General features: G+C 49.0%; 1 protein-coding gene across 1 annotated transcript in view; it reads right to left on the reverse strand.

Annotated features, from left to right (window-relative positions):
* PARD6B (par-6 family cell polarity regulator beta) overlaps positions 1–20781 on the reverse strand; it is a 57539-nt gene extending 36758 nt beyond the window's left edge. Inside the window, exon 1 of the mRNA XM_040331662.1 lies at positions 20619–20781. Within this exon, the coding sequence (XP_040187596.1) occupies positions 20619–20687 (69 nt within the window). The 5' untranslated portion in view covers positions 20688–20781. The remainder of the gene's footprint in view (positions 1–20618) is intronic.
* Between the last annotated feature and the right edge of the window lie 1725 nt (positions 20782–22506).

The raw sequence follows: 22506 nt of genomic DNA on the forward strand, positions 1-22506 counted from the left end.
TAATTAAAAAATAAGACAACAGTAAAATTATCCCCATTTTTTTTTTATATTATGAAAGATAATGTTACGTCGAGTAAATTGATACCCAACATGTCACGCTTCAAAATTACGTCCGCTCGTGGAATGGCGTCAAACTTTTACTCTTTAAAATCTCCATAGGCGACGTTTAAAAAACTCTACAGGTTGCATGTTTTGAGTTACAGAGGAGGTCTAGGGCTAGAATTATTGCTCTCGCTCTACCAATCGCGGCGATACCTTACATGTGTGGTTTGAACACCGTTTACATATGTGGTCGCTGCTCATGTATGTGTTCGCTTCTGCGCGCAAGCTCGTCGCGACGGGGCGCGTTTTCTGGCTCATAACTTTTTTAGCTGGCTCCTAGATTCCAAGCAAATTTGTCAACCCCTGCATTACATCACTTCCAAAGTCGTATGAAAATTTTCATAACTTTAGTAGCCTCTTCATATTCGATATGAGACTAGCATGCAAAAAAAAAAAAAAAAACACGGACATTCGCTGGATATTCTCATCGTGTGTACGAGGCTACACTTTATACAATTTTTTTTTTTATTATTATTTCCTTTAGATTTACCTTCAACTACGTAGTACAAGGGCCTGCCTGATTGCATACAATTTAAAAGTGTTAAGGTTTGACCTCATACCATATGGTTTTAAAAAATTGTACAAAGAAAACCCTGAGCCTAAAGTTCTCCAATAGACAAGCTGATCCCGTCACATTCAGGACTATAGAGCAAGGGGTCTCCAAACTTTCTAAACAGAAGGGCCAGTTTACAGTCCTTCAAACCAGACTGTGGCCAGCGGGAGGAAACTGCACCCCGGTGCCAGCGGGAGGAAACTGCGCCCCCTCCCCTCCTACTGTCACCAGTGCCAGCGGGAGGAAACTGCGCCCCCTCCCCTCCTACTGTCACCAGTGCCAGCGGGAGGAACAGGACCCCTCCCACTGTCACCGGTGCCAACGGGAGGAACAGGACCCCCTCCCCGTCGCCGGTGCCAGCGGGAGGAACAGGACCCCCTCCCCGTCGCCGGTGCCAGCGGGAGGAACAGGACCCCTCCCTGTCGCCGGTGCCAGCGGGAGGAACAGGACCCCTCCCTGTCGCCGGTGCCAGCGGGAGGAACAGGACCCCTCCCTGTCGCCCGTGCCAGCGGGAGGAACAGGACCCCTCCCTGTCGCCCGTGCCAGCGGGAGGAACAGTGCCCCAATCTTTGGTGCCAGTGGGAGGAATTATGTCCCAATGTTGCAGAAAGCAAGAAGAATAGTGGCCCAATGGCTGGATAAAAGCAAGTATAGGGCTGCAGTTTGGACACCATTGCTATAGGAGGAAATAAGTGCTCCCCCTCCATTGCAAGGGTTACCTTGTATTTCTCCAATTCTTTTCCAACACTTCAATAAGAACCGAAAAGTGATTATTTTTCTCTAAAGAACTAACACAAAGATGTAAATTTTAGCTTTATTCTTCTGACAGTTCTCTCAGAGTTGTTATTGACCATTCTATGAGCTAGGTAAGTTACACCAGTGTAGCGGAATCCCCAAACCTTATTTACACAGAAGATGTAGGAAGTAGACAGTGAAGAGAGGAGAAGACGTGAAAGCTTTCCATTACAGGTAGAGATAATTGGACACCAGGAGCCAGGCAGACCAACGCAGGAGCCAGTGTGACGAATGAAGGTGCCAGCGGAGAGCCCTGCCCCATTAAATAATAGAGAGAGAGAAGTACACAACACCGAGAAGTTCAAACAAAGGAGGCGATAACGGGACTTTCCTTTAAAGAACTCCCAACTGTATTTACAGCTACAACCTCCACATAACGAAACTCCATAAAGCATTATAAAATGACATTCTTTCTAAAGAGAAATAAAAACAACTATGGTGTCCAAGGTCTAAAAGTCAGAATGAAAATGAAACGTTGCCATTTGATTGGACCTCATTACCGGCTACCAGGACAAGAAGTGAGGAGACGCATCCTTATGGGGACAACAGATGCCAAAGTTCTGACACGTTTCAAACCTCCATTAAAAGGGCAACTCCACTTACATGGGAAAAAATAGCAAATAAAAATCTAGCGTATACAATTGCGACATAAGCCACATTGTAATAGAAAGTTATTAACAAATGATTGCCTCTTGATCCAAGATTGGCACAGAAGTGATGTGGGAGGTAATTATATCCTACTGCTTTAGGCAACATATTTATTATGTGCACAAATAAAAAAAATAAATAAATCAACCTTGGACATAAATGTGATAAAAACAAAAACAAAAAAAACAAACAAACAAACAAACAAACAAACACACCTTTCCTTTTCAATCTGCAGAGCTGAAATTTTCTGTAAAATGCAACATGGCGACCTGGAGGCGTTCTGTACACAGATGGTATAGAGAACACCCCCCAGATACGTCATTTCCTGCTTGTGCGATTGGCTCACCGATGTTCCCAAAAGCCTGCACTAAGATACAAGTCAGTTTTGGGCTTCCCCTGCAACAATTTATTTTTTGGTGAGCTACTCCCAATCTAAAATGTTATCTAAAGGGATGCAGACCCTGCCACTTTCCTCATTAGAACCCTTCAGGTGCAGAAGCCCATTGATAATTATAATACAATTCCAATACAGATTCACACGGCACATGGACACAGAAACAGATATTTCTTCAGAACAACAAAAAAGGTAGTAATCCGCAACAAAGATTGCTAAAAATCTGTGCAATGTACAGAGATCACCCAGAGGGGAGGGGTTTTGTTCTACTCTTTCACCCCCTTCCTGCCAACCCACATCAGTGTATATTATTTAGTCTGTGTGAATGTTATAGAGTCTTAATCTGAAAATTGATTAATCCTGATGTACTGACAACCTATCTCAGTTCCTGGGGCCCTAAAATGTAAGGACAGTACAAACACCCCCCAAATGACCCATTTTTTAAAGACGACACCCCATCGTTTTCAGGAAAAGGTCTAGCGAGTATTTTGAAGGTGTAATTTTTGTCACTTTCTTTTTTTAGGAAACGAGAAATGTAATTTGTTTTTTCTTTTACACCTACTGTCACCAGAGCAGTACAGTCCGCTGCGATTGGGCTCTGTTCCATGTGATCAAAGAGATCTCAATAGTACACAATAAATGACTATGATCGAAAGCCATTGTGTACTATTGGCATGTGATCACTGATTAGTCACAGGGATCATATGGTATCATCAGGGCAGGCTCCGTAAACGGATCCATTTTCGGCTGTGTCTGCTGGGTGACAGATCATGCCGCTGCACGGCCCCAAGAGTGTGCATGAGATACACACCTGGGCCAATTCCACTAGACCAGGGTTTCTCAACTCCAGTCCTCGAGGCGCCCCAACAGGTCAGGTTTTCAGGCTTTCCATTTTTTTGCACAGGCGATTTAATCAGTTTCACTGCCTTAGTAATTACCACAGCCAATTCATTTTAGGGAAATCCTGAAAACATGACCTGTTGGGGCGCCTTGAGGACTGGAGTTGAGAAATATTCCACTAGACTAACAGCAAAATGCATCCTCTGCTGAAAAAGCAATATGGAACTTGTAAGGCCCCTTTCACACGGGGCGGATCAGGAATGATCCACCCCATAAACCTCCGCTTGCTCAGTGGGGATAGCTCTTTTGATCCCAGATGAGCTCTCTTTTCTCCACTCTCCCCTATGGGGGGGATTGGATGAACACGGACCGTCTGTCCATGTCCATGACGTGTGTACGGGGCCTAACAGGTTTCTTCAGCAGTTTTGTTTCCACAAAAGGCAAAACAATCTCATGGACAGAAGTAGGGGTGTCCAGCTTAAATGCGGGTCACCTCAGCAGTATGGTATTCATCAAAGGGCCGGCTGCATCTTGGGTGCGCCGCAGACAGAGCGTAGAGATCGGGTGGCGCGATATGCACATTGTGCAACCCCCCAAAGCTTCCTTGCATCTCTCTCTCTCTCTCTCTCACGTGTCTGGCCTGGCTCTAGTACCTCCCTGGGTAGGTGGCGCTGCCTCAAAGATCGTTCTCTCGCTTCTGGAGATCTGTCCCTGCCGTGAGTGCGTGCAAGAATCTGTTAGTTACAGAAGCTGCTGTCGCTTATAAGCACAGAAGACTTCTGGGTTTACAAGTGACAGCGGGGAGCGGAGGGCAAGAGTTGGAGGTGGCGGAATGGAGTCCCACCACGTTCCTGCTGCAAATCTGGAAGTGAGGGCCACGTGACAAGGCCTGGCAGGCAGGATTCGGCCCGCATGCCTTGCGTTTGACATATTTGAATTACAGTGTCCAATTTTGGTGTAAAGAGTTGCATTAAAAAAAATGCTTGGTTCCCAAAAAAATCCACATATGAAAATTATTGGTCCGACTTCACCTACATTTGGCTTTTTAAAAAGTTATCACCCGCTCTTTTATAGAACTCAATTTGAAGTTTAGGTACACTCTGCCTCTCATCCTTTTAGTTCCATTAGAAGGGATCAACCCCGATAAGATTGTTTTTAGTGACTCACCATAAGGAAACTCTTACTGTTTACGAACATTCTACGTAGACAGTCAGAACCTTCAGCGCCGACTCCTCCCCCGGGTGCCGGCTCCACACATATCAGACACACCTAGCAATGACTAAGAGGTCAACACACAGGAGCGAGAAACTCAAACTGCAAATAATAGGAAGCACAATACCTCCAGCCTGAGTCAGGCAGATAAACATTAAACACGCATACACTAAAAGGCTTAAGTCGCATACCTCTTGTGTACCTCATCTAGAAGGTTACTGCATGTTCAGTTCCAGAATTATGCAAGTAAAATCCCAGAAATGGAACATACAATGAATGACCTTTTTTCCCTTTTATTGTACCGATGGCATATTTTATCTTCACTCCACCCAAAACTAGCTTCAGTGTTTATTCATAGCGGATTTTTCAGCTATAAATAAACACTGAAGTTAGTGTGAAACGCGTCAGCCAGGGTTTGACAAATTTGCTTGGAATCTACGAGCCAGCTAAAAAAGTTAGGAGCCAGAAAACGTGCCCCGTCCTGCCGAGCTTGCGCGCAGAAGCGAACACATACGTGAGCAGCGCCCGCATATGTAAACGGTGTTCAAACCACACATGTGAGGTATCGCCGCAATTGGTAGAGCAAGAGCAATAATTCTAGCCCTAGACCTCCTCTGTAACTCAAAACATGCAACCTGTAGATCTTTTTAAACGTCGCCTATGAAGATTTTAAAGGGTAAAAGTTTGTCGGCATTCCACTAGCGGACGCAATTTTGAAACGTGACATGTTGGGTATGAATTTACTCGGCGTAACATTATCTTTCATAATATTAAAAAAAAAATGGGGATAACTTTACTGTTGTCTTATTTTTTAATTAAAAAAAGTGTAATTTTTTCCCAAAAAAGTGCGCTTGTAAGACCGCTGCGCAAATACGGCATGACAGAAAGTATTGCAACGATCGCCATTTTATTCTCTAGGGTGTTAGGATAAAAAATATATATAATGTTTGGGGGTTCTAATTAGAGGGAAGGAGATGGCAGTGAAAAATGACATTAGAATTGCTGTTTAACTTGTAATGCTTAAAGCGGGAGTTTACCCATAAAACTATTTTTCCCCTTAGATTCCTGCTCGTTGTGTCTAGGGGCATCGGCTAGTTGTTTTAAAATATGAGCCGTACTTACCGTTTTCGAGATGCATCTTCTCCGTCGGCTTCGGGGTATGGGTCTTCGGGCGCGGGCGTTCCTTCTTGATTGACAGTCTTCCGAGAGGCTTCCGACGGTCGCATCCATCGCGTCACTAGTAGCCGAAAGAAGCCGAACGTCGGTGCGGCTCTATACTGCGCTTGCGCACCGACGTTCGGCTTCTTTCGGAAAATCGTGACGCGATGGATGCGACCGTCGGAAGCCTCTCGGAAGACTGTCAATCAAGAAGGAACGCCCATTCCCGCAGCCCATACCCGGAAGCGGCGGAGAAGATGCATCGCGTAAACGGTAAGTACGGATCATATTTTAAAACAACTAGCCGATTCCCCTAGACAAAACGAGCATCCATCTAGGGGGAAATAGTGTCATGTGCGGGTGAACCTCCGCTTTAACTTGTAATACCAATGGCTCACCACCACCAGATGGCGCCAAGTCGCCAGGACCCTATTTCTAGTCGCCATGGCGACCTGGCGCCCGGGATTTGTCGAGCCCTGGCGTCAGCTGTCCTAGGTTCCGTTGCCGTCACTTGTAGTGCCCGTTTCCAGTTTTTTACATTAAAGTTACGTTGGATTGGAGTGCGGCTGTCCTGATCACCTTTTGTTATTATTCTATCGGACATGTACGAAAAAGTTTTTCGTAGGATGCCAGATTGTACGATTTTCATTTAATCAGTACAGCTGTTGTTAAAAAAAAAAAAAAAAAAAACGCACTAAAAAAACTCTGATTTGACGTGAGATTAGCATGCAAAAAATAAATAAATAATAATTCATCCCATAATCTCATTGTGTACGGGGGCTCTTCCAGATTGCTCAGTGCTACCCTAGTTTGGTATGAAGAACTAAATGACAGGTTCTCTTGTATTGTTCACAGACCATTGGAAATCAAAATGAAGTTTCTCAGAATGTTCAATAACATAAGATTTACACAAACCCGTCTCTCTCCATGAGAAGCCGACTTACACAAAGAAGAAAAATCTGCCAGTCTGAAGAGGGTGCTTGTGCTTCAATAAAAGGTTCTTGGTATGCTCTGTACCGTTACCAGGAAAGAGGGCACGGGCGGCACATTCCTGCATTATATAACGCTCACAGCCGGAGCGCAAAGCGGCTTATTAAGATACAGAAACGTTTACAGCTACCGGAACGCAACACGGCAACCAAAACGAGACGCTAAACCTTCGGGAACACGGCCAGTCCTGTTCAAGCACAACTCACATTTCTCATATCTGGGAGTAACAGCTGAACTCCAGACAAACCGCTAAATACAGAAATAAAACCACACATATAAAAAGGAGCCAATAATAAAAACAACAAACATGACTATACCTTAGAGCCGGTTCACACTCCCGCGGCACGACTTCAGAGGCGACCAGCAAAACGACTTCTGTATAGATGTCAATGCAGGTCGCCCCGAGCCGCCCCCAAAGTCGTGCAGGAACCTTTTTCTAAGCCGGAACGACTTGCGTCGCTCCTATTAGAACAGTTCCATTGAATTGAATGGGACGCGACTCGTCAGGCGGCGCCCCAGTGTGAACCGGCTCTTACCTGATCTGTGCAATGGTTTGGCACAGAGCAAGGACCAGAAAGATTTTCCCCCTTAAAGCGGAGTTCCACCCTAAAAATTAACTATTAACAGCTTGCCTTTAAAGGAGTTCTCCAAGCTAAAACTTTTAACCCCCGCTGTGCCCGGGCTGTAAAACTATACAAAATAAACCTTCACTTACCTGCCTACGATCCCCCGTTGTTCCGATATCGCCGTCCCGTTCTCCGGTCCCGGTCTCTTCCACTTCCTGGGGGTCGGTGACTCACAGTGCGCTCAGCCTATCAGCGGCCGCAGCAATGTCCCGTCGCGGCCGCTGATAGGCTGAGCGCACTGTGAGTCACCGACCCCCAGGAAGTGGAAGAGACCGGGACCGGAGAACGGGACGGCGATATCGGAACAACGGGGGATCGTAGGCAGGTAAGTGAAGGTTTATTTTGTATAGTTTTACAGCCCGGGCACAGCGGGGGTTAAAAGTTTTAGCTCAGAGAACTCCTTTAATGTAAAAATAAAAAATTACTCACTTCCATCTGGCTGTTACTAGGCAGATTTCGTAATGAGTGTCATCATTTTCCAGGAGGCAATGGGGTCTTAGGACAAGAAGTTTAACCACCTAGGACCAGGAACTAGGCACATGACGAAATCTGCCTAGTAACCGCCAGATGGAAGCGACTAAAAAAAATTCTCTTGGCATTACTGTGCCAAAAAAATAAATAAAAAACACCCAGCATGCACCTCTCCCTGAAATCTAGGAAGAAAAAGCAACTGGGCTTCACATGCCCACACATATGATGGATACGGCCACAACATGAGCTGGAGGATACAAGGCAAGTGTTTGCAATGATTTCTGGTATGATTGGGGAGCTATTAATATGTTTTAGGGACTATTTAATGCGATTAATTTTAGCTTGCAAGAAAAACAAATTATGCACGGAACCCCTCTTTAATGACCAGGCCATTTTTTTGCGATACGGTACTGCGTCGCTTTAACTGACAATCGCACAACGTTGTACCCAAACAAAATTGACGTCCCTGTTTCCCTACAAATAGAGCTTTATTTTGGTGGTATTTGATCACCTCTGTGGTTTTTATTTTATGCGCTATAAACAAAAAGACCGACCGATTTGAAAAAAACCCGAGGACGACTTCAGAGGCGACCAGCAAAACGACTTCTGTATAGAAGTCAATGCAGGTCGCCCCGAGCCGCCCCCGAAGTCGTGCAGGTACCTTTTTCTAAGTCGGAGCGACTTGCGTATATATAATTTTCTCTTTTTGCTATACTAAATATCCCCCAATTTAATAAAAAAGAAAAAAAAAATGTCTTCATCAATTTAGGCCAATACATATTGTACTACATATTTTTGGTATAAAAAAAAAAAAAAAAAAACACTCAATAGGCGTATATTGATTGGTTTGCACAAAAGTTATAGCGTCTACAGAATAGGGGGGATAGATTTATGGCATTTTTATAAAAAAAGTTTACTATTAATAGCGGTGATCAACGACTTTTGCAGGACTGCGGCAGACAGATCGGACACTTTTGACACTTTTTTGGGGCCACCGAAATCTATACAGCGATGCACCGATTACTGTGAAAATGTCATTGGCAGGGAAGGTGTTAACACTAGGGGGGCAATCAAGGGGTTAAATGTGGTCCCTGGGAGGGGTTTCTAACTGTGGGGGTGGGGGGGCCGACGGAGCACAGAAAGATCGCCGTTTCTGATCACTAGGAACAGACAAATCTCACTGAACTCTCCTGTCACAACGGGGGGATCTGTTTGTTTACAATGACAGATCCCCGTTCTGGCCCTCTGTGGAGCGATGGCCTCTGGCACCGTGCGCGCCCCCACACTTCATCCATTGCACGAAGCGACGTACACCTACAGCGATTCGCACGATAGAGCCAACCTGCCGCAGTATAAGGACGGCGGCTGGTCAGCAAGTGGTTAATGTAGAGAATGCATTAGGTCATGGGTCTTCAAACTACGGCCATCCAGCTGTTGCGGGACTACACTTCCCATGAGGCATTGTAAAGCTCTGACATTCACAGACAGGACCAGGCATGATGGGAATTGTAGTTCCTGAACACCTGGAGGGCCGTAGTTTGAAGACCCATGCATTAGGTCATGGATCCTCAAACTACGGCCCTCCAGCTGTTGCGGGACTACACTTCCCATGAGGCATTGTAAAGCTCTGACATTCACAGACATGACTAGGCCTGATGGGAATTGTAGTTCCTGAACACCTGGAGGGCCGTTGTTTGAAGACCCATGCATTAGGTCATCGGTCTTCAAACTACGGCCCTCCAGTTTTTCATGAACTACAATTCCCATCATGCCTAGTCATGTCTGTGAATGTCAGTGTGTTCCAATGCCTCATGGGATGTGTAGTTCCGCAACAGCTGGAGGGCCGTAGTTTGAGGATCCCTGCATTAGGTAAAAGCGTTGAGGCTTTACAACCAATTTAGGATCCCCCTTTACTTATCTCCGATACGCTTTGAAGAACGCCGTCTCCCAAGACAGAACTGTACAGGCCGTCTATATAGACGCAATCTTATTTTTTCACAATCTGTTATTAGATGAGTCGGCACCCAATAATTGCCTTGGCTCTCTTTTTTTTTTTTTTAAGTAACTGTTTACGCTCCAGGGCTGTATATTAGCGAGAGACTTAAGTGATTCCAATAGTCATTGTAAATGTAAGTCAATGCTGGATGACAGCCAGAGTGCTGCCTCGCTGTACTGCAGATGAAAGACTATCGACTGTTTCATGAACGCTCGGGCTACGTCCTTCTATTCATGCCAATTACAGCCAAGACCATATTGTGTTCAAAACAAAACCAGAAGCACATTGTGTGGTAATTAAAAAGCAACCGAGTTACAACTGACAGTTATTGCTACCTGCAGCTTTGGAGCGGTCCTCGGCGGCACCAAATCGCCTCCTCCGCAAGAAAGGGTTATGAGCTCCGGCGTGTTCGCATGGTACACGTGCAGAGCCCGCCAGGAAGTCGGCACGGCGCTGCGCTAATCACAGCCAGGGAGACATTGTCCCGATGATCAGCTGCAGAGATCGGGAAATGTCTCCCTGGCTGTGATTAGCGCAGCGCCGTGCCGACTTCCTGGCGGGCTCTGCACATGTACCATGCGAACACGCTGGAGCTCATCCTTAGTTATGAGTAATGCAAGTCACTGGATATTAATGGTCAGTGAGGGACCACAGAACGTGGATATGTGAAGCCATTTTGCCTGGCAATCGCACTGCGTTTTGTGAGCCGTTTGGCGAAGTCGTTAATTAGGGCTAGTACTAGTATCGGTGCCGATACGGAGCATTTGCCCCCAGTACCTGCTCCGATGCTTGATCCGATACCTGGACAGCCAGGGGGTGATCGGTGTGGTGGGAGTAACAAACTCCGATTTCCTGTATAGATTTCAATAAAGCAGCCGACAGCCGCTTCTCCTCCTCTCCCTCCCGCAGCTTTCAGCTGCTTTATTGATATCTATATATAGAGAGATCGGTGCTTGTAACTCCCCCCACCGATCATCCCCGACTGTCCCCTGTATTTAGTGGGGGTACTCAGCAGGAGGGAGGGGCCCGAGAAGAGGAGAATGAAGGCATCTCTGTGTAAAGCCATTACACGGAGCAGGCAAGTGGAACTTTTTTTTACCATTTAAAAAATAAAAAAACAAAGACTTTAGTATCACTTTAAAGCGTTCCGCTGAATTTTTTTTTTTTTATAAAGTCAGCAGCTACAAACACTGCAGCTGCTGACTTTTAATATATGGACACTTACCTGTCCAGGGCGCCCGCAATGTCTTGGTTCCCTACTGCGCATGCGTGAGTCACGCTGCACAATCTGAATGGTCCCTGCTGTTTACTGGGACCTGTGCGTCTCCCAGAAGACAGTGGGAAGGTGGAGGAGGCGCTGGACGTGGCGTAGATATCCGTGGATATCTATGCCCGAAAGTGGGGGCAAATACCTTCATTACACAGGTATCTGCTCCCCCTGCCCCTGAAAGGTGCCAAAATGCGACACCGAAGGGGGTGGATTCCCGAAAAGCGGAAGTTCCATTTTTGGGTGGAACTCCACTTTAACCAGACACTGATGCCCCGTACACACCATCACTTTATGTGATGAAAAAAAACGACACTTTCTGTGAAGTAAAAAATGACGTTTTTGAAACTTCAATTTTCAAAGACGAAGTTGCCTACACACCATCGTTTTTCTCACAATGTTCTTGCAAAGTGAGGTTACGTTCCACCACGTTTTACCATTGAAGTAGCTTCTGGGCATGCGCGGATGAAAAAACGTCTTACAAAACGACGTTTTTTGCTACACACGGTCAATTTCTGTGAAGTAAAAAGTGCACTTTTGAAAAACGACACATAAAATTGAAGCATGCTTCAATTTTTTTGGTCGTTTTTTACAAGACATAAAACGACGTTTTCCCCCACACACAGTCAATTAAAGTGACGTTTTTAAAAACGTCATTTTTTTTCATCACATAAAGTGATGGTGTGTACGCGGCATGATAGTTACATAGTTGGTCAGGTTGAAAAAAATACACAAGTCCATCCAGTTCAACCATAAAAAAAAAGAAATTAAAAAAAAAAAAAGACTGTCACAAGACTGTTATATACTGCCGATAAGAAAAAGATATTTAGCAGTTTACATTTGCTAAAATAATTGCATTTCCATGTTCTGTGCGAGACCAGATATAGTGAATGCAGGCTTCAGGGCTTAGTAACACTATGTGTTTATTATATGTTTGAGACAAGCAGTAAAAAAAAAAAAAAAACGAACAGCATGAAAGAGTCTCGGAGAATCTCTGAAGACATATTCTACAACAATTTAGACATCTGTGCCAATAATCCACAAGGCAAAAACCAATCATCACGGTATAAAATGCGGATATCAACATAGTGGTGTCAGAAAAGGAGAAAAAGAAAGCAAAAGACAAACGAAGTAGAAAAAGATGTTTAGAGACTCCATGATCTAGGTGGGAGAGGAGGCTGCTAAGACGTCGTCTGCAGATACAATGGAGGAAACAATACACCCAGAGAAGCGCATGTTCACTCTCTACATTATAAATGGTTTACCTTCTTGAGATTCTCCCGGACAGATCTACCTGACCCAGCTCTGTACCCCGACCCAGCTCTGTACCCCGACCCAGCTCTGTACCCCTGACCCAGCTCTGTACCCCTGACCCAGCTCTGTACCCCTGACCCAGCTCTGTACCCCTGACCCAGCTCTGTACCCCGACCCAGCTCTGTACCCCGACCCAGCTCTGTACCCCGACCCAGCTCTGTACCCTGAACCAGCTTGGAGTGTTCTCACTTCTTCAGCTGCACGTTCCAGAACATAAAATGAATACATTCAAGAGAAAGGTGAAGTGAGGACTCCATCCAACATTGTAGCCTTGGGACTCGAGCACAGCAAGCTCACCAACATAGTTCTAGAGATAACAGGCCAGGATTACATTTGAAGCAAACCAGTGTACTGCCTGGGCAGAGCACTAGAACAGGTCAGCGCCCCTCAAGGCACAATACTCACCTTTCAGCTCCCACGCTAATCCACCACTAAACTCTGGTGGCGGGGTACTTCACAATCAACACGGGTTAAGAAAATAAATAAAAAAATCATTTGATTTAATTATGTATTCTTCATTCACAAAATGAGTCTCCTCCAAATTCCTTTTTTTGCTGCTGCGATTCAGTTTCCTGTTGGAAGGTCCCCGCCGCCCCAACAACACGCTCTACTTACCTCTGGGGTTTGCCGAACTGCCAGCACCCGCCCCAGCTGCTCCAGCGGTCTTGGAATTTAAAATCCCCGCTCTTTGGGTCGGCTCACATGCAGTGAGAACTGAGACTATTCATTTTGAAGGGGCTCATATCCCACCAAAAAGTAGTGCATGGGCTACTGTGCAATCCGGTGCAGGCAATCGCACTGAAACTGCGACCTGAATTTGGGGTGTCATTAAAGCAGAGCTTCACCCTAACACCCCATGGCCTTACTGGTAGTTAATACCTCTGTCTTTAAAAGGGGGGGGGGGGGTTGCTGCATCACAGGAGGTTTTTCAAAACCCTTGAGGGTTTACAACCCCTTTACTTACCTGAACCCAGCGTTTCCAGCGACGGAGACGGGCACACTAGCTCCTGATTTGACAGATTGATAGCAGCGCAGCCATTGGCTCCCGCTGCCGTCAATCAAATCCAATGACGTGGGAGGAGGGCCCAAGTCCTGCTGTCTGTGTCAATGGATGCAGCAGCAGGACATGGGAGCGCGCCTGCACAAGTTCCCCGAGGAAGAGCGGCTCTCCAAGGGGGGACTCGAGAAGAGGAGGAGCCAGAAGCACCGCTGAGGGAACCCAGGAGAGGAGGACCGGGGCCACTCTGTGCAAAACCAACTGCGCAGAGGAGGCAAGTATTTTTTTTTAAACCTATCCTTTAGAAAATTATATATATTATTTTTTTGTGCAAGTACTTTAGTTTTTTTTTTTTATATTCCCACCACTTCTAGCCCCTTGTCGAGGTACGTCATCTCTGGTCTACCGTTGACTCCTGGGATATCAGCATCCTCAATCCCAGGAGTCAATGGGTGCCCTCCACTTCTGGCATTGCGTTATTTAAAAAGGCAACAGATTCTCCAAAATTACATACATGCTTTGTTTTGGGGGTAAGTAGTGAAGCCAAAGACAACCAGGCAACAAGCATTTTCAGAAGATGCCACATGGGCAGTCTCCATCTTTCTCAGTACAGAAATCCTTTAAAAATAAAACTGCACAAGACAGAAGGCGAAGCTGCACTACATTTTCCCTGATCTTGACCAGGCTCACCTAGGAAATTTGTGTTAAGGTTGGCGATTACAAGTTAATATTTAACAAAAATATCCTCCACTAAGTCCTATTTAAAAGGGATCCTTTAAAATAGAACTATGGGCACAACTTTTTTTTTTGTTTTGGATAGAGAAAGGTTGGGTTAGAACTCCTGTTGTCAGATTTTTTTTTTTGTTTTCTTTTCTTTTCTTACATCTTTGTCCCATTTGCAGAAATTTCCTTTAGGCTGGGCTCACACCTATTAAATTTGCATAGCAGGAGAATGTGACTGGCTCTCTATGATGCCGGTTCACATATCTCTGCAGCAGGTCTGGTGCGTTTTGCAGGAAAAACGTGTGCTTTTTTTGGTCCGTTTCAGCCCTAAATTCAGGCTGAAATTGGGCCTGAAAATGGTGAACCAGGATGCACCGAACCCTTGCTGTGAGACTGATGCAGCTCATATGTGAACCCAGCCTACGGCTGCGCTGCCATCAATCTACCCAATCAACGCCGAGACTCTGCGGAGAAGAGGACGCTGGGGGACGCGCGCAGGAGGTGAACGGGCTCAGGTGAGTTAAACGGGGGGGGGGGCCATGACAGCCAGGTGTTTTTTCACCTTCATGCATAGGATGCATGAAGGTGAAAAAACACAAACCTTTAAGGCTGGCCATACATGATACAATTTTCGTACTCAGTTTTTTTTAGATTTACCTTTAACTATGTAGTGTAAGGGCCTGCCACATTGCATAGAAATTTAAAGTGGAGGTTCACCCTAAAACAATCTAACATTACATCCAGCATACCAACGACATGTACAGTATGCAGGTATTTTTTTTTTCGCCATACATACCGGTATATTATTTTCCCCCCGGCTTCCGATTCCCGTAGGACTGGGCGTTCCTATCCCTGGGTTAGATGATTGACGTCTGGTGATAAACTTCCCCTGGCGCATAAGGCGCGTCACCAGTTTTCCATAAATAGCCGACCTGCGAGTCGGCTCTATATGGTACCTGCGCAGTCAGCTCTACACGGCGGGCGCAGGCGCCATATAGCGGCGACTCGCAGGTCGGCTATTTACGGAAAACTGGTGACGTGCCTTGTGTGCCAGGGGAAGTTTTTCACCAGACGTCAATCATCTAACCCAGGGATAGGAACGCCCAGTCCCACGGGAATCAGAACCCGGAAGGAAAATAACAATATACCGGTACGTACAGCGAAAAATACCTGAATACTGTACATGTCGTTAGTATGCTGGATGTAATGTTAGATAATTGTTTTAGGGTGAACCTCCACTTTAAAGTGTTTAGGTTTGACCTCATATTATATGGTTTTGGTAAATCTAATGTAAAACTGTGTAATGTATGACCAGCCTAAGACAAAGGCCATCATTTTGTGACTGCTGGAAAAGATTTGGGAGCCGGCAAGTTGAACCCTCTCGGCTTCACTGGCCAGAACCGGCTTAGACACAAGCGGGCAGCAAACAGCAGGTTCCATCAGAGGCTTCTCACACATTTCCCCTTAAATCCAACGTGCTAATGTTTTATTATAAGCCAATACAATGGTAAGTTCTTCAGGGAAGCGCAGCCTTCCTCCTCTGTTGTATGCAATTGCATACACCTGCGAGTTATCTAATGCACTGCACTAGATAACCACACAAAGCAATTTCCCTTCCCTCGTATATCATCTAGGAACGTGCCTACACAGGCATTTTGTGGTACAGGGACAAGAGTCCTCGTGGAAATAAAAAACCTACAGCATGCATACATGCCAGGGAAGGCCGATTTCACTGCTGTGTTTTGCCAGGACCGGCCCTATAAATAGTGACAGTAAAAATCCGCAGCAGTCAAGTCCCGGGTTTTATAGCAGGTGCCGAGGCTGCCAGCGCTCACCTGCAGAAGCGGCACATTCTGCCAGACAAGGAGCCGTGTCAAAGCCGTTTAGCTCACGGCCACTGCTGCTATGGATTAGAACCGGTTCAAGCAGTGACGTCACCGGGAAGATCTGTCTGGCACTTATCAAGACGGCCAGGGCTAATTATAGCTCCACCAAAACCGGCCGATTTATTTTATTTCTATTTTTACCTGGGGAAACCTTCTCGCCCCAAGATTCCTTCCAAAAAAAAAAAAGATAAATACAAGCTTAATATGCATTAAACTAGTCAACAATAATCATGAATATCCCACAACTTAAACTGTAACTTTAAAGTTCTGATGTACTCTCTGCATGGCGGGGTGTTGCGATACATTGTTGCCATTGGAAAGCTTTCCCCAAAAAGGGCAACAAGTCTTTCCCAGTGTAGCAAACCGAAGCAAAAGGATGTTAAAGCAAATTGCCTTTTCGATGTTTTGGTGGCATAAATGACCCCCTAAGGCCCAGCAGCACCCAAAGCAACAAAGTGCAAAGCATTGGGGGTCCAATGCAACACGACGATCGCAGGAAGTTAGGGTGAAGGTGACAAATGAGGGTCACCAGAAAAACCCATCAGTGGAATTTTTCAGGTCATATGTGACTATCTGATGGAAGCATGCACCATCATGGCTGGAAGACAATCTACACACACTGACCCCTGACCCAACCCTCAGGGCTACCACAAGCCAGACAGTAAAATGTAACCTTACATCCAACTCCCCACCCCCTAAATCCTAACCACACCCCCAACCACAACCCCCTAAATCCTAGCCACAGACCCCCCCATAGCCCTAAACAAAATCCCTTAATATCATAACCCTCTTCCCAACCACCTAAAAACATAACCCCCTAAATAGTAAACCTACATTCAACCCCCATAAACAGTAACCATGCACAACCCCCTACAACCTAACCCTACCCCCCCCCACGCACGTCACCCTACCCATAACCCCCCCCCACGTCACCCTACCCATAACCCCCCCCCCCCAACGTCACCCTACCCATAACCCCCCCCCCCCACCACACATCACCCTACCCATAACCCCACCCCCCCCAACGTCACCCTACCCATAACCCCACCCCCCCACCAACCTCACCCTACAACCTCACCCTACCCATAACCCCCTACAACCTCACCCTACCCATAACCCCCCCCCCCCCCCCCCAACAACCTCACCCTACCCATAACCCCTCTACAACCTCACTCTTCCCATAACCTCCAACAACGTCACCGTTCCCAGAACCCCCCCCAACAACGTCACCGTTCCCAGAACCCCCCCCCCCCCAACAACGTCACCGTTCCCAGAACCCCCCCCCCCCCAACGTCACCCTTCCCAGAACCCCCCCCCCCCCCCCAACAACGTCACCCTTCCCAGAACCCCCCCCAACGTCACCCTTCCCAGAACCCCCCCCAACGTCACCCTTCCCAGAACCCCCCAACAACGTCACCCTTCCCATAACCCCCCCAACAACGTCACCCTTCCCATAACCCCCCAACAACGTCACCCTTCCCATAACCCCCCAACAACGTCACCCTTCCCATAACCCCCCCCCCAACAACGTCACCCTTCCCATAACCCCCAACATCATAACCTTACACCCAAGTCCCTCCAACTTAACCCGAACTCTTAGCTCTAACCCCAACTCTTAGCTCTTACCCCAAGTTAACCCTTTCAAAGTCATGCCCATTTGGATCAGGATAAAAAGAGTTTCCAGTCGCTACATAAAAAAACAGCCGTGTCCGGGTATCAGCGTCAAATCTGACATATTTCCATCATAAAAAGATGATTGCAACACGCGCTTCCTGTACCTAAAATCATCTGATCATTGTTGGCACCAATGCAAGTGTACTCTGCAAATTATTCCCATGACTGTTGCAGAAAGGAGAGGCCAGGCAAGCCTGTGGGTCGCCCCTGTAGACAGACGAGCTTAGAAAGCTGATCTTCGATGCCCTTTGCACTTTGGTACAGCGCCGGGCACCTACGGGGTTAAATCCGAGTGCCTGTGGTACAAAGAACATGACACGCACAGTACATGGGAACACCGTCGCCCAGATAATTAACCCTTCCAGTACGAAGATTATGAAATGAGTTCCTGTACCCCTGATCAGCAGAGAAGGGAGCCCAAATTATTATATAAATGGGCGGGAAGGACAATGCCCTCGGCTCCCAGGTTGGCAGCGTGTTCCCAAATCTAAATTTAGCTTTGACAATTACACCGAAATACACACGCACACACCTAAATTATGTAACAATGTAAACACACCGAATACCAATACTGGACTGAATATCCATACAAATACACCATGGGATAGTCCTGTTTACACGGGGGGGGGGGGGGGGGGGCAGGAAGTACCCACAGGGGTTGTGTTGGGGACGGACACCCCCCCTATGCCTCCTCTTTCCATAACATACATTAGTAAATAGCAAACAGGATACTAATCATACTAAAGCAATGTAATGAATAGGACCATAGAGAGCAGGTGCCCCAGTATCTTCCATCACCACCCGGGGCACCCCGTACCCTCCATCACCTCAGTTACCCACTCACATAGGCCCCCCACCATCCTCATCTATGAATCAACTGCCCCCTTCTGCCCAACAGCATTACAGACGGTGTCACATCGCCTCAGGTGCTCCCTACACCCCCCACTACTTGCTCCGTAGCCTTCCTGCTTTACCCAACAGGTGCCCCCTGTAACATTCTACTTCTACCCTTCAGATACAAACAGCGGCCACCCTCCATTACACCAGGTGCCCTTCACCTCCCTCTCAGATACCCCTATACTGAGCAGGTGCCACACCTATACTACCTGCTCTAACAGGTGCCATCTATACCCTCTATTACACCAGGTGCCCCCCCCCCATGTACCCCTACACCCACAGGTGCCGGGCTTACTCCCCTTACACGCTGGTACCTCTGTGGCCTCTCCTACAGCATATAACGAATACCCTAATGCAATTCAGCAGGTGCCCCCCTCACCTTAGGTTTCCCTCAGGTACTCCTAAACACCCTGTTTTTCTGCAATGGCTGCCAACTATGCCATCTGCATACTTCCTCTAGGCTACTCCTTATAACCACCCCCAGGTGCCCCCTTTCTGGTGAGGCTACCATTACCCTCCTTAATTCTTGCATGCGCCTCTTAACCTGACTCTTATGTGCCCCCTGTACCCATCATACTCTCCCACCTTCAGGTGCCTCATACCTTCCTCAGGGGCACCCCGTACCCCTAATATCCTCCCCCTCTGTCAGGAACCCCCCGCATACCCTCCTGTACTACTCATTTACCTGACTTCCTCAGGGGCCCCATGCACCCCTCATACCCTCCACCTGTCAGGGGTATCCCCCATACCCTTCCCCCAGGTGCCTCCTGTACTCCTCATACCCTCCCCCTCCCTCTGTCAGGGGACCTTGTATCCCTAAAACCCTCCTCCCTCAAGTGTCCATGTCCCCTGAAAGGCTTATATCCTCTTCCAAGTCCCCTCCCTATACCACTCATACCCTCCCCTAGATGTCCCTGTATCACTCATACCCCCACCCAGGTCCCCTCCCCTATAGATGTCCCCTGAAACCTGAAAACCCCATATCCTCCTCCTCCTCCCTCTGATGACCCCTGTATACCCCTCACCCACCTCCCCCTCAGGTGCCCCTTGTAAGATTCTCCCCTCCATTGCAGCAGGTGACTTTCACACCCTCCCCCCTCCCCTCAGGTGCCTCTTGTACCCATTTACACATCACCCAGGTGTCCCCCATACTCTCCCCTCATACTACCCTCCTCCCCCACACAGGTCCCCCTTTACACCCACCTTCTTCTATCACCCCCTCCATTACAGCAGGTACTCTCCATACCCCTCCCCCGTCAGGTGCCCCCTATATTCTCCTTCTTGGGTGCTCTCCATACCCCCCTTCCCCCAGCAGGTGCCCTCTATACCCCCCTATAGTCTACTCCTAAGGTTCACTTCATACCCCCCCCCCCCTATAGTCTCCTCCTCCAGTACCCTCCATACCCACCCTCCCTATCAGGTGCCCCCTATAGTCTCCTCCACCGGTACCCTCCATACCCACCACCCTATAGTCTCCTCCTCCAGTACCCTCCATACCCACCCCCCTATAGTCGCCTTCTCCGGTACCCTCCATACCCACCCCCCCTATAGACTCCTCCTCCGGTACCCTCCATACCCACCCCCCCTATAGTCTCCTCCTCCAGTACCCTCCATACTCAACCCCCTATAGTCGCCTCCTCCGGTACCCTCCCCCCCTATAGTCTCCTCAGGTACCCTCCTCCCCATCAGGTGCCCCCTATATTCTCCTTATCAGGTTCACTTCATACCCCCCCCCTATCAGGTGCCCCCTATAGTCTCCTCCTCAGGTACCCTCCATACCCTCCTCCGCCCCATCAGGTGCCCCCTATACCCTCCTCAGGTGGCCTGCATACCCCCTCCCCCCATCAGGTGCCCTCTATGCCCCCCTTCAAGTGCCCCTATATTCTCCTCCTTACCCCCACACCTTCCCCTTCCCTCATATGACCCCCACATCCCTCATACTGCCCCCCTCCCTCAGGTCCCTGTACCCCCTTCATTACAGCAGGTGCCCTTCACCCCCTCCCTCTCAGGTGTCCCCCTGTACCCGCCTCCTCCTCAGGTGTCCCTCATAAATCCTCCCCTCCCCCGAGTCGTACCTTGCTCTTCACCTCCACCGTGCTGAGGGACCTGGCGCTGGTTCCAGTGGCCCGGTGAGCCCGGTTCATGTTGCTCTCCTCTTCTCTCTCTCTCTCTCCGCTCTCCTCCTCTCTGCGCTTCTCCTCACTGACACGGAGCCCGGGCCGCCTGCGTCACCGCCCCGCCCCCCTGCCCGCTCCTCCCGCCAGCCCGCGCGTGCACCTGACCTCCGGAGCGCGCAGGTATTCCCCGCCCCCCTCCACCTGGAGAGAGGGAGAGCGAAGGGGAGCGCCGCGTTACGTCATGACGTCGGGCGGGCGGCCGCCATGGCAACGACAACAAATGTGTGTCAGGGGGGAGGAGCCCCGGGGCCGCGCTGTGAGTGACTGAGAGAGATACTGAGGAGGGACCCCTGAGGAGAGAGATACAGTTGGGGGACCCCCGAGGAGAGAGATACTGACCCCTGAGGAGAGAGATACTGAGGGGGGACCCCTGAGGAGAGAGATACTGAGGGGGGACCCCCGAGGAGAGAGATACTGAGGGGGGGACCCCTGAGGAGAGAGAGATACAGAGGAGGGACCCCCGAGGAGAGAGATACTGAGGAGGGACCCCCGAGGAGAGAGATACTGAGGAGGGACCCCCGAGGAGAGAGATACAGAGGGGGACCCCCGAGGAGAGAGAGATACTGAGGGGGGGACCCCCGAGGAGAGAGATACAGAGGGGGACCCCCGAGGAGAGAGACACTGAGGGGGACCCCCGAGGAGAGAGAGATACTGAGGGGGGACCCCTGAGGAGAGAGATACTGAGGGGGACCCCTGAGGAGAGAGATACTGAGGGGGGACCCCCGAGGAGAGAGAGATACTGAGGGGGGACCCCTGAGGAGAGAGATACTGAGGGGGACCCCCGAGGAGAGAGAGATACTGAGGGGGGACCCCTGAGGAGAGAGATACTGAGGGGGACCCCTGAGGAGAGAGATACTGAGGGGGGACCCCCGAGGAGAGAGAGATACTGAGGGGGGACCCCTGAGGAGAGAGATACTGAGGGGGACCCCTGAGGAGAGAGATACTGAGGGGGGACCCCCGAGGAGAGAGAGATACTGAGGAGGGACCCCCGAGGAGAGATACTGAGGGGGGACCTCTGAGGAGAGAGATACTGAGGGGGGACCCCTGAGGAGAGAGATACTGAGGGGGGACCCCTGAGGAGAGAGATACTGAGGGGGACCCCTGAGGAGAGAGATACTGAGGGGGGACCCCCGAGGAGAGAGAGATACTGAGGGGGACCCCTGAGGAGAGAGATACTGAGGGGGGACCCCCGAGTAGAGAGATACTGAGGGGGACCCCTGAGGAGAGAGATCCTGAGGGGGGACCCCTGAGGAGAGAGAGATACTGAGGGGGGGACCCCCGAGGAGAGAGATACAGAGGGGGACCCCCGAGGAGAGAGACACTGAGGGGGACCCCCGAGGAGAGAGAGATACTGAGGGGGACCCCTGAGGAGAGAGATACTGAGGAGGGACCCCTGAGGAGAGAGATACTGAGGGGGGACCCCCGAGGGGAGAGATACAGAGGGGGAAACCCTGAGGGGGGACCCCCGAGGAGAGAGAGAGATACTGAGGAAGGACCCCTGAGGAGAGAGATACTGAGGGGGACCCCTGAGGAGAGAGATACTGAGGGGGGACCCCCGAGGAGAGAGATACTGAGGGGGGACCCCCGAGGAGAGAGATACTGAGGGGGACCCCTGAGGAGAGAGATACTGAGGGGGGACCCCCGAGGAGAGAGATACTGACCCCTGAGGAGAGAGAGATACTGAGGGGGGACCCCCGAGGAGAGAGATACTGAGGGGGGACCCCCGAGGAGAGAGATACTGACCCCTGAGGAGAGAGAGATACTGAGGGGGGACCCCCGAGGAGAG

Source organism: Rana temporaria, chromosome 12, assembly GCF_905171775.1.
Source record: "Rana temporaria chromosome 12, aRanTem1.1, whole genome shotgun sequence".
In the NCBI taxonomy this organism is placed as follows: Eukaryota; Metazoa; Chordata; class Amphibia; order Anura; family Ranidae; genus Rana; species Rana temporaria.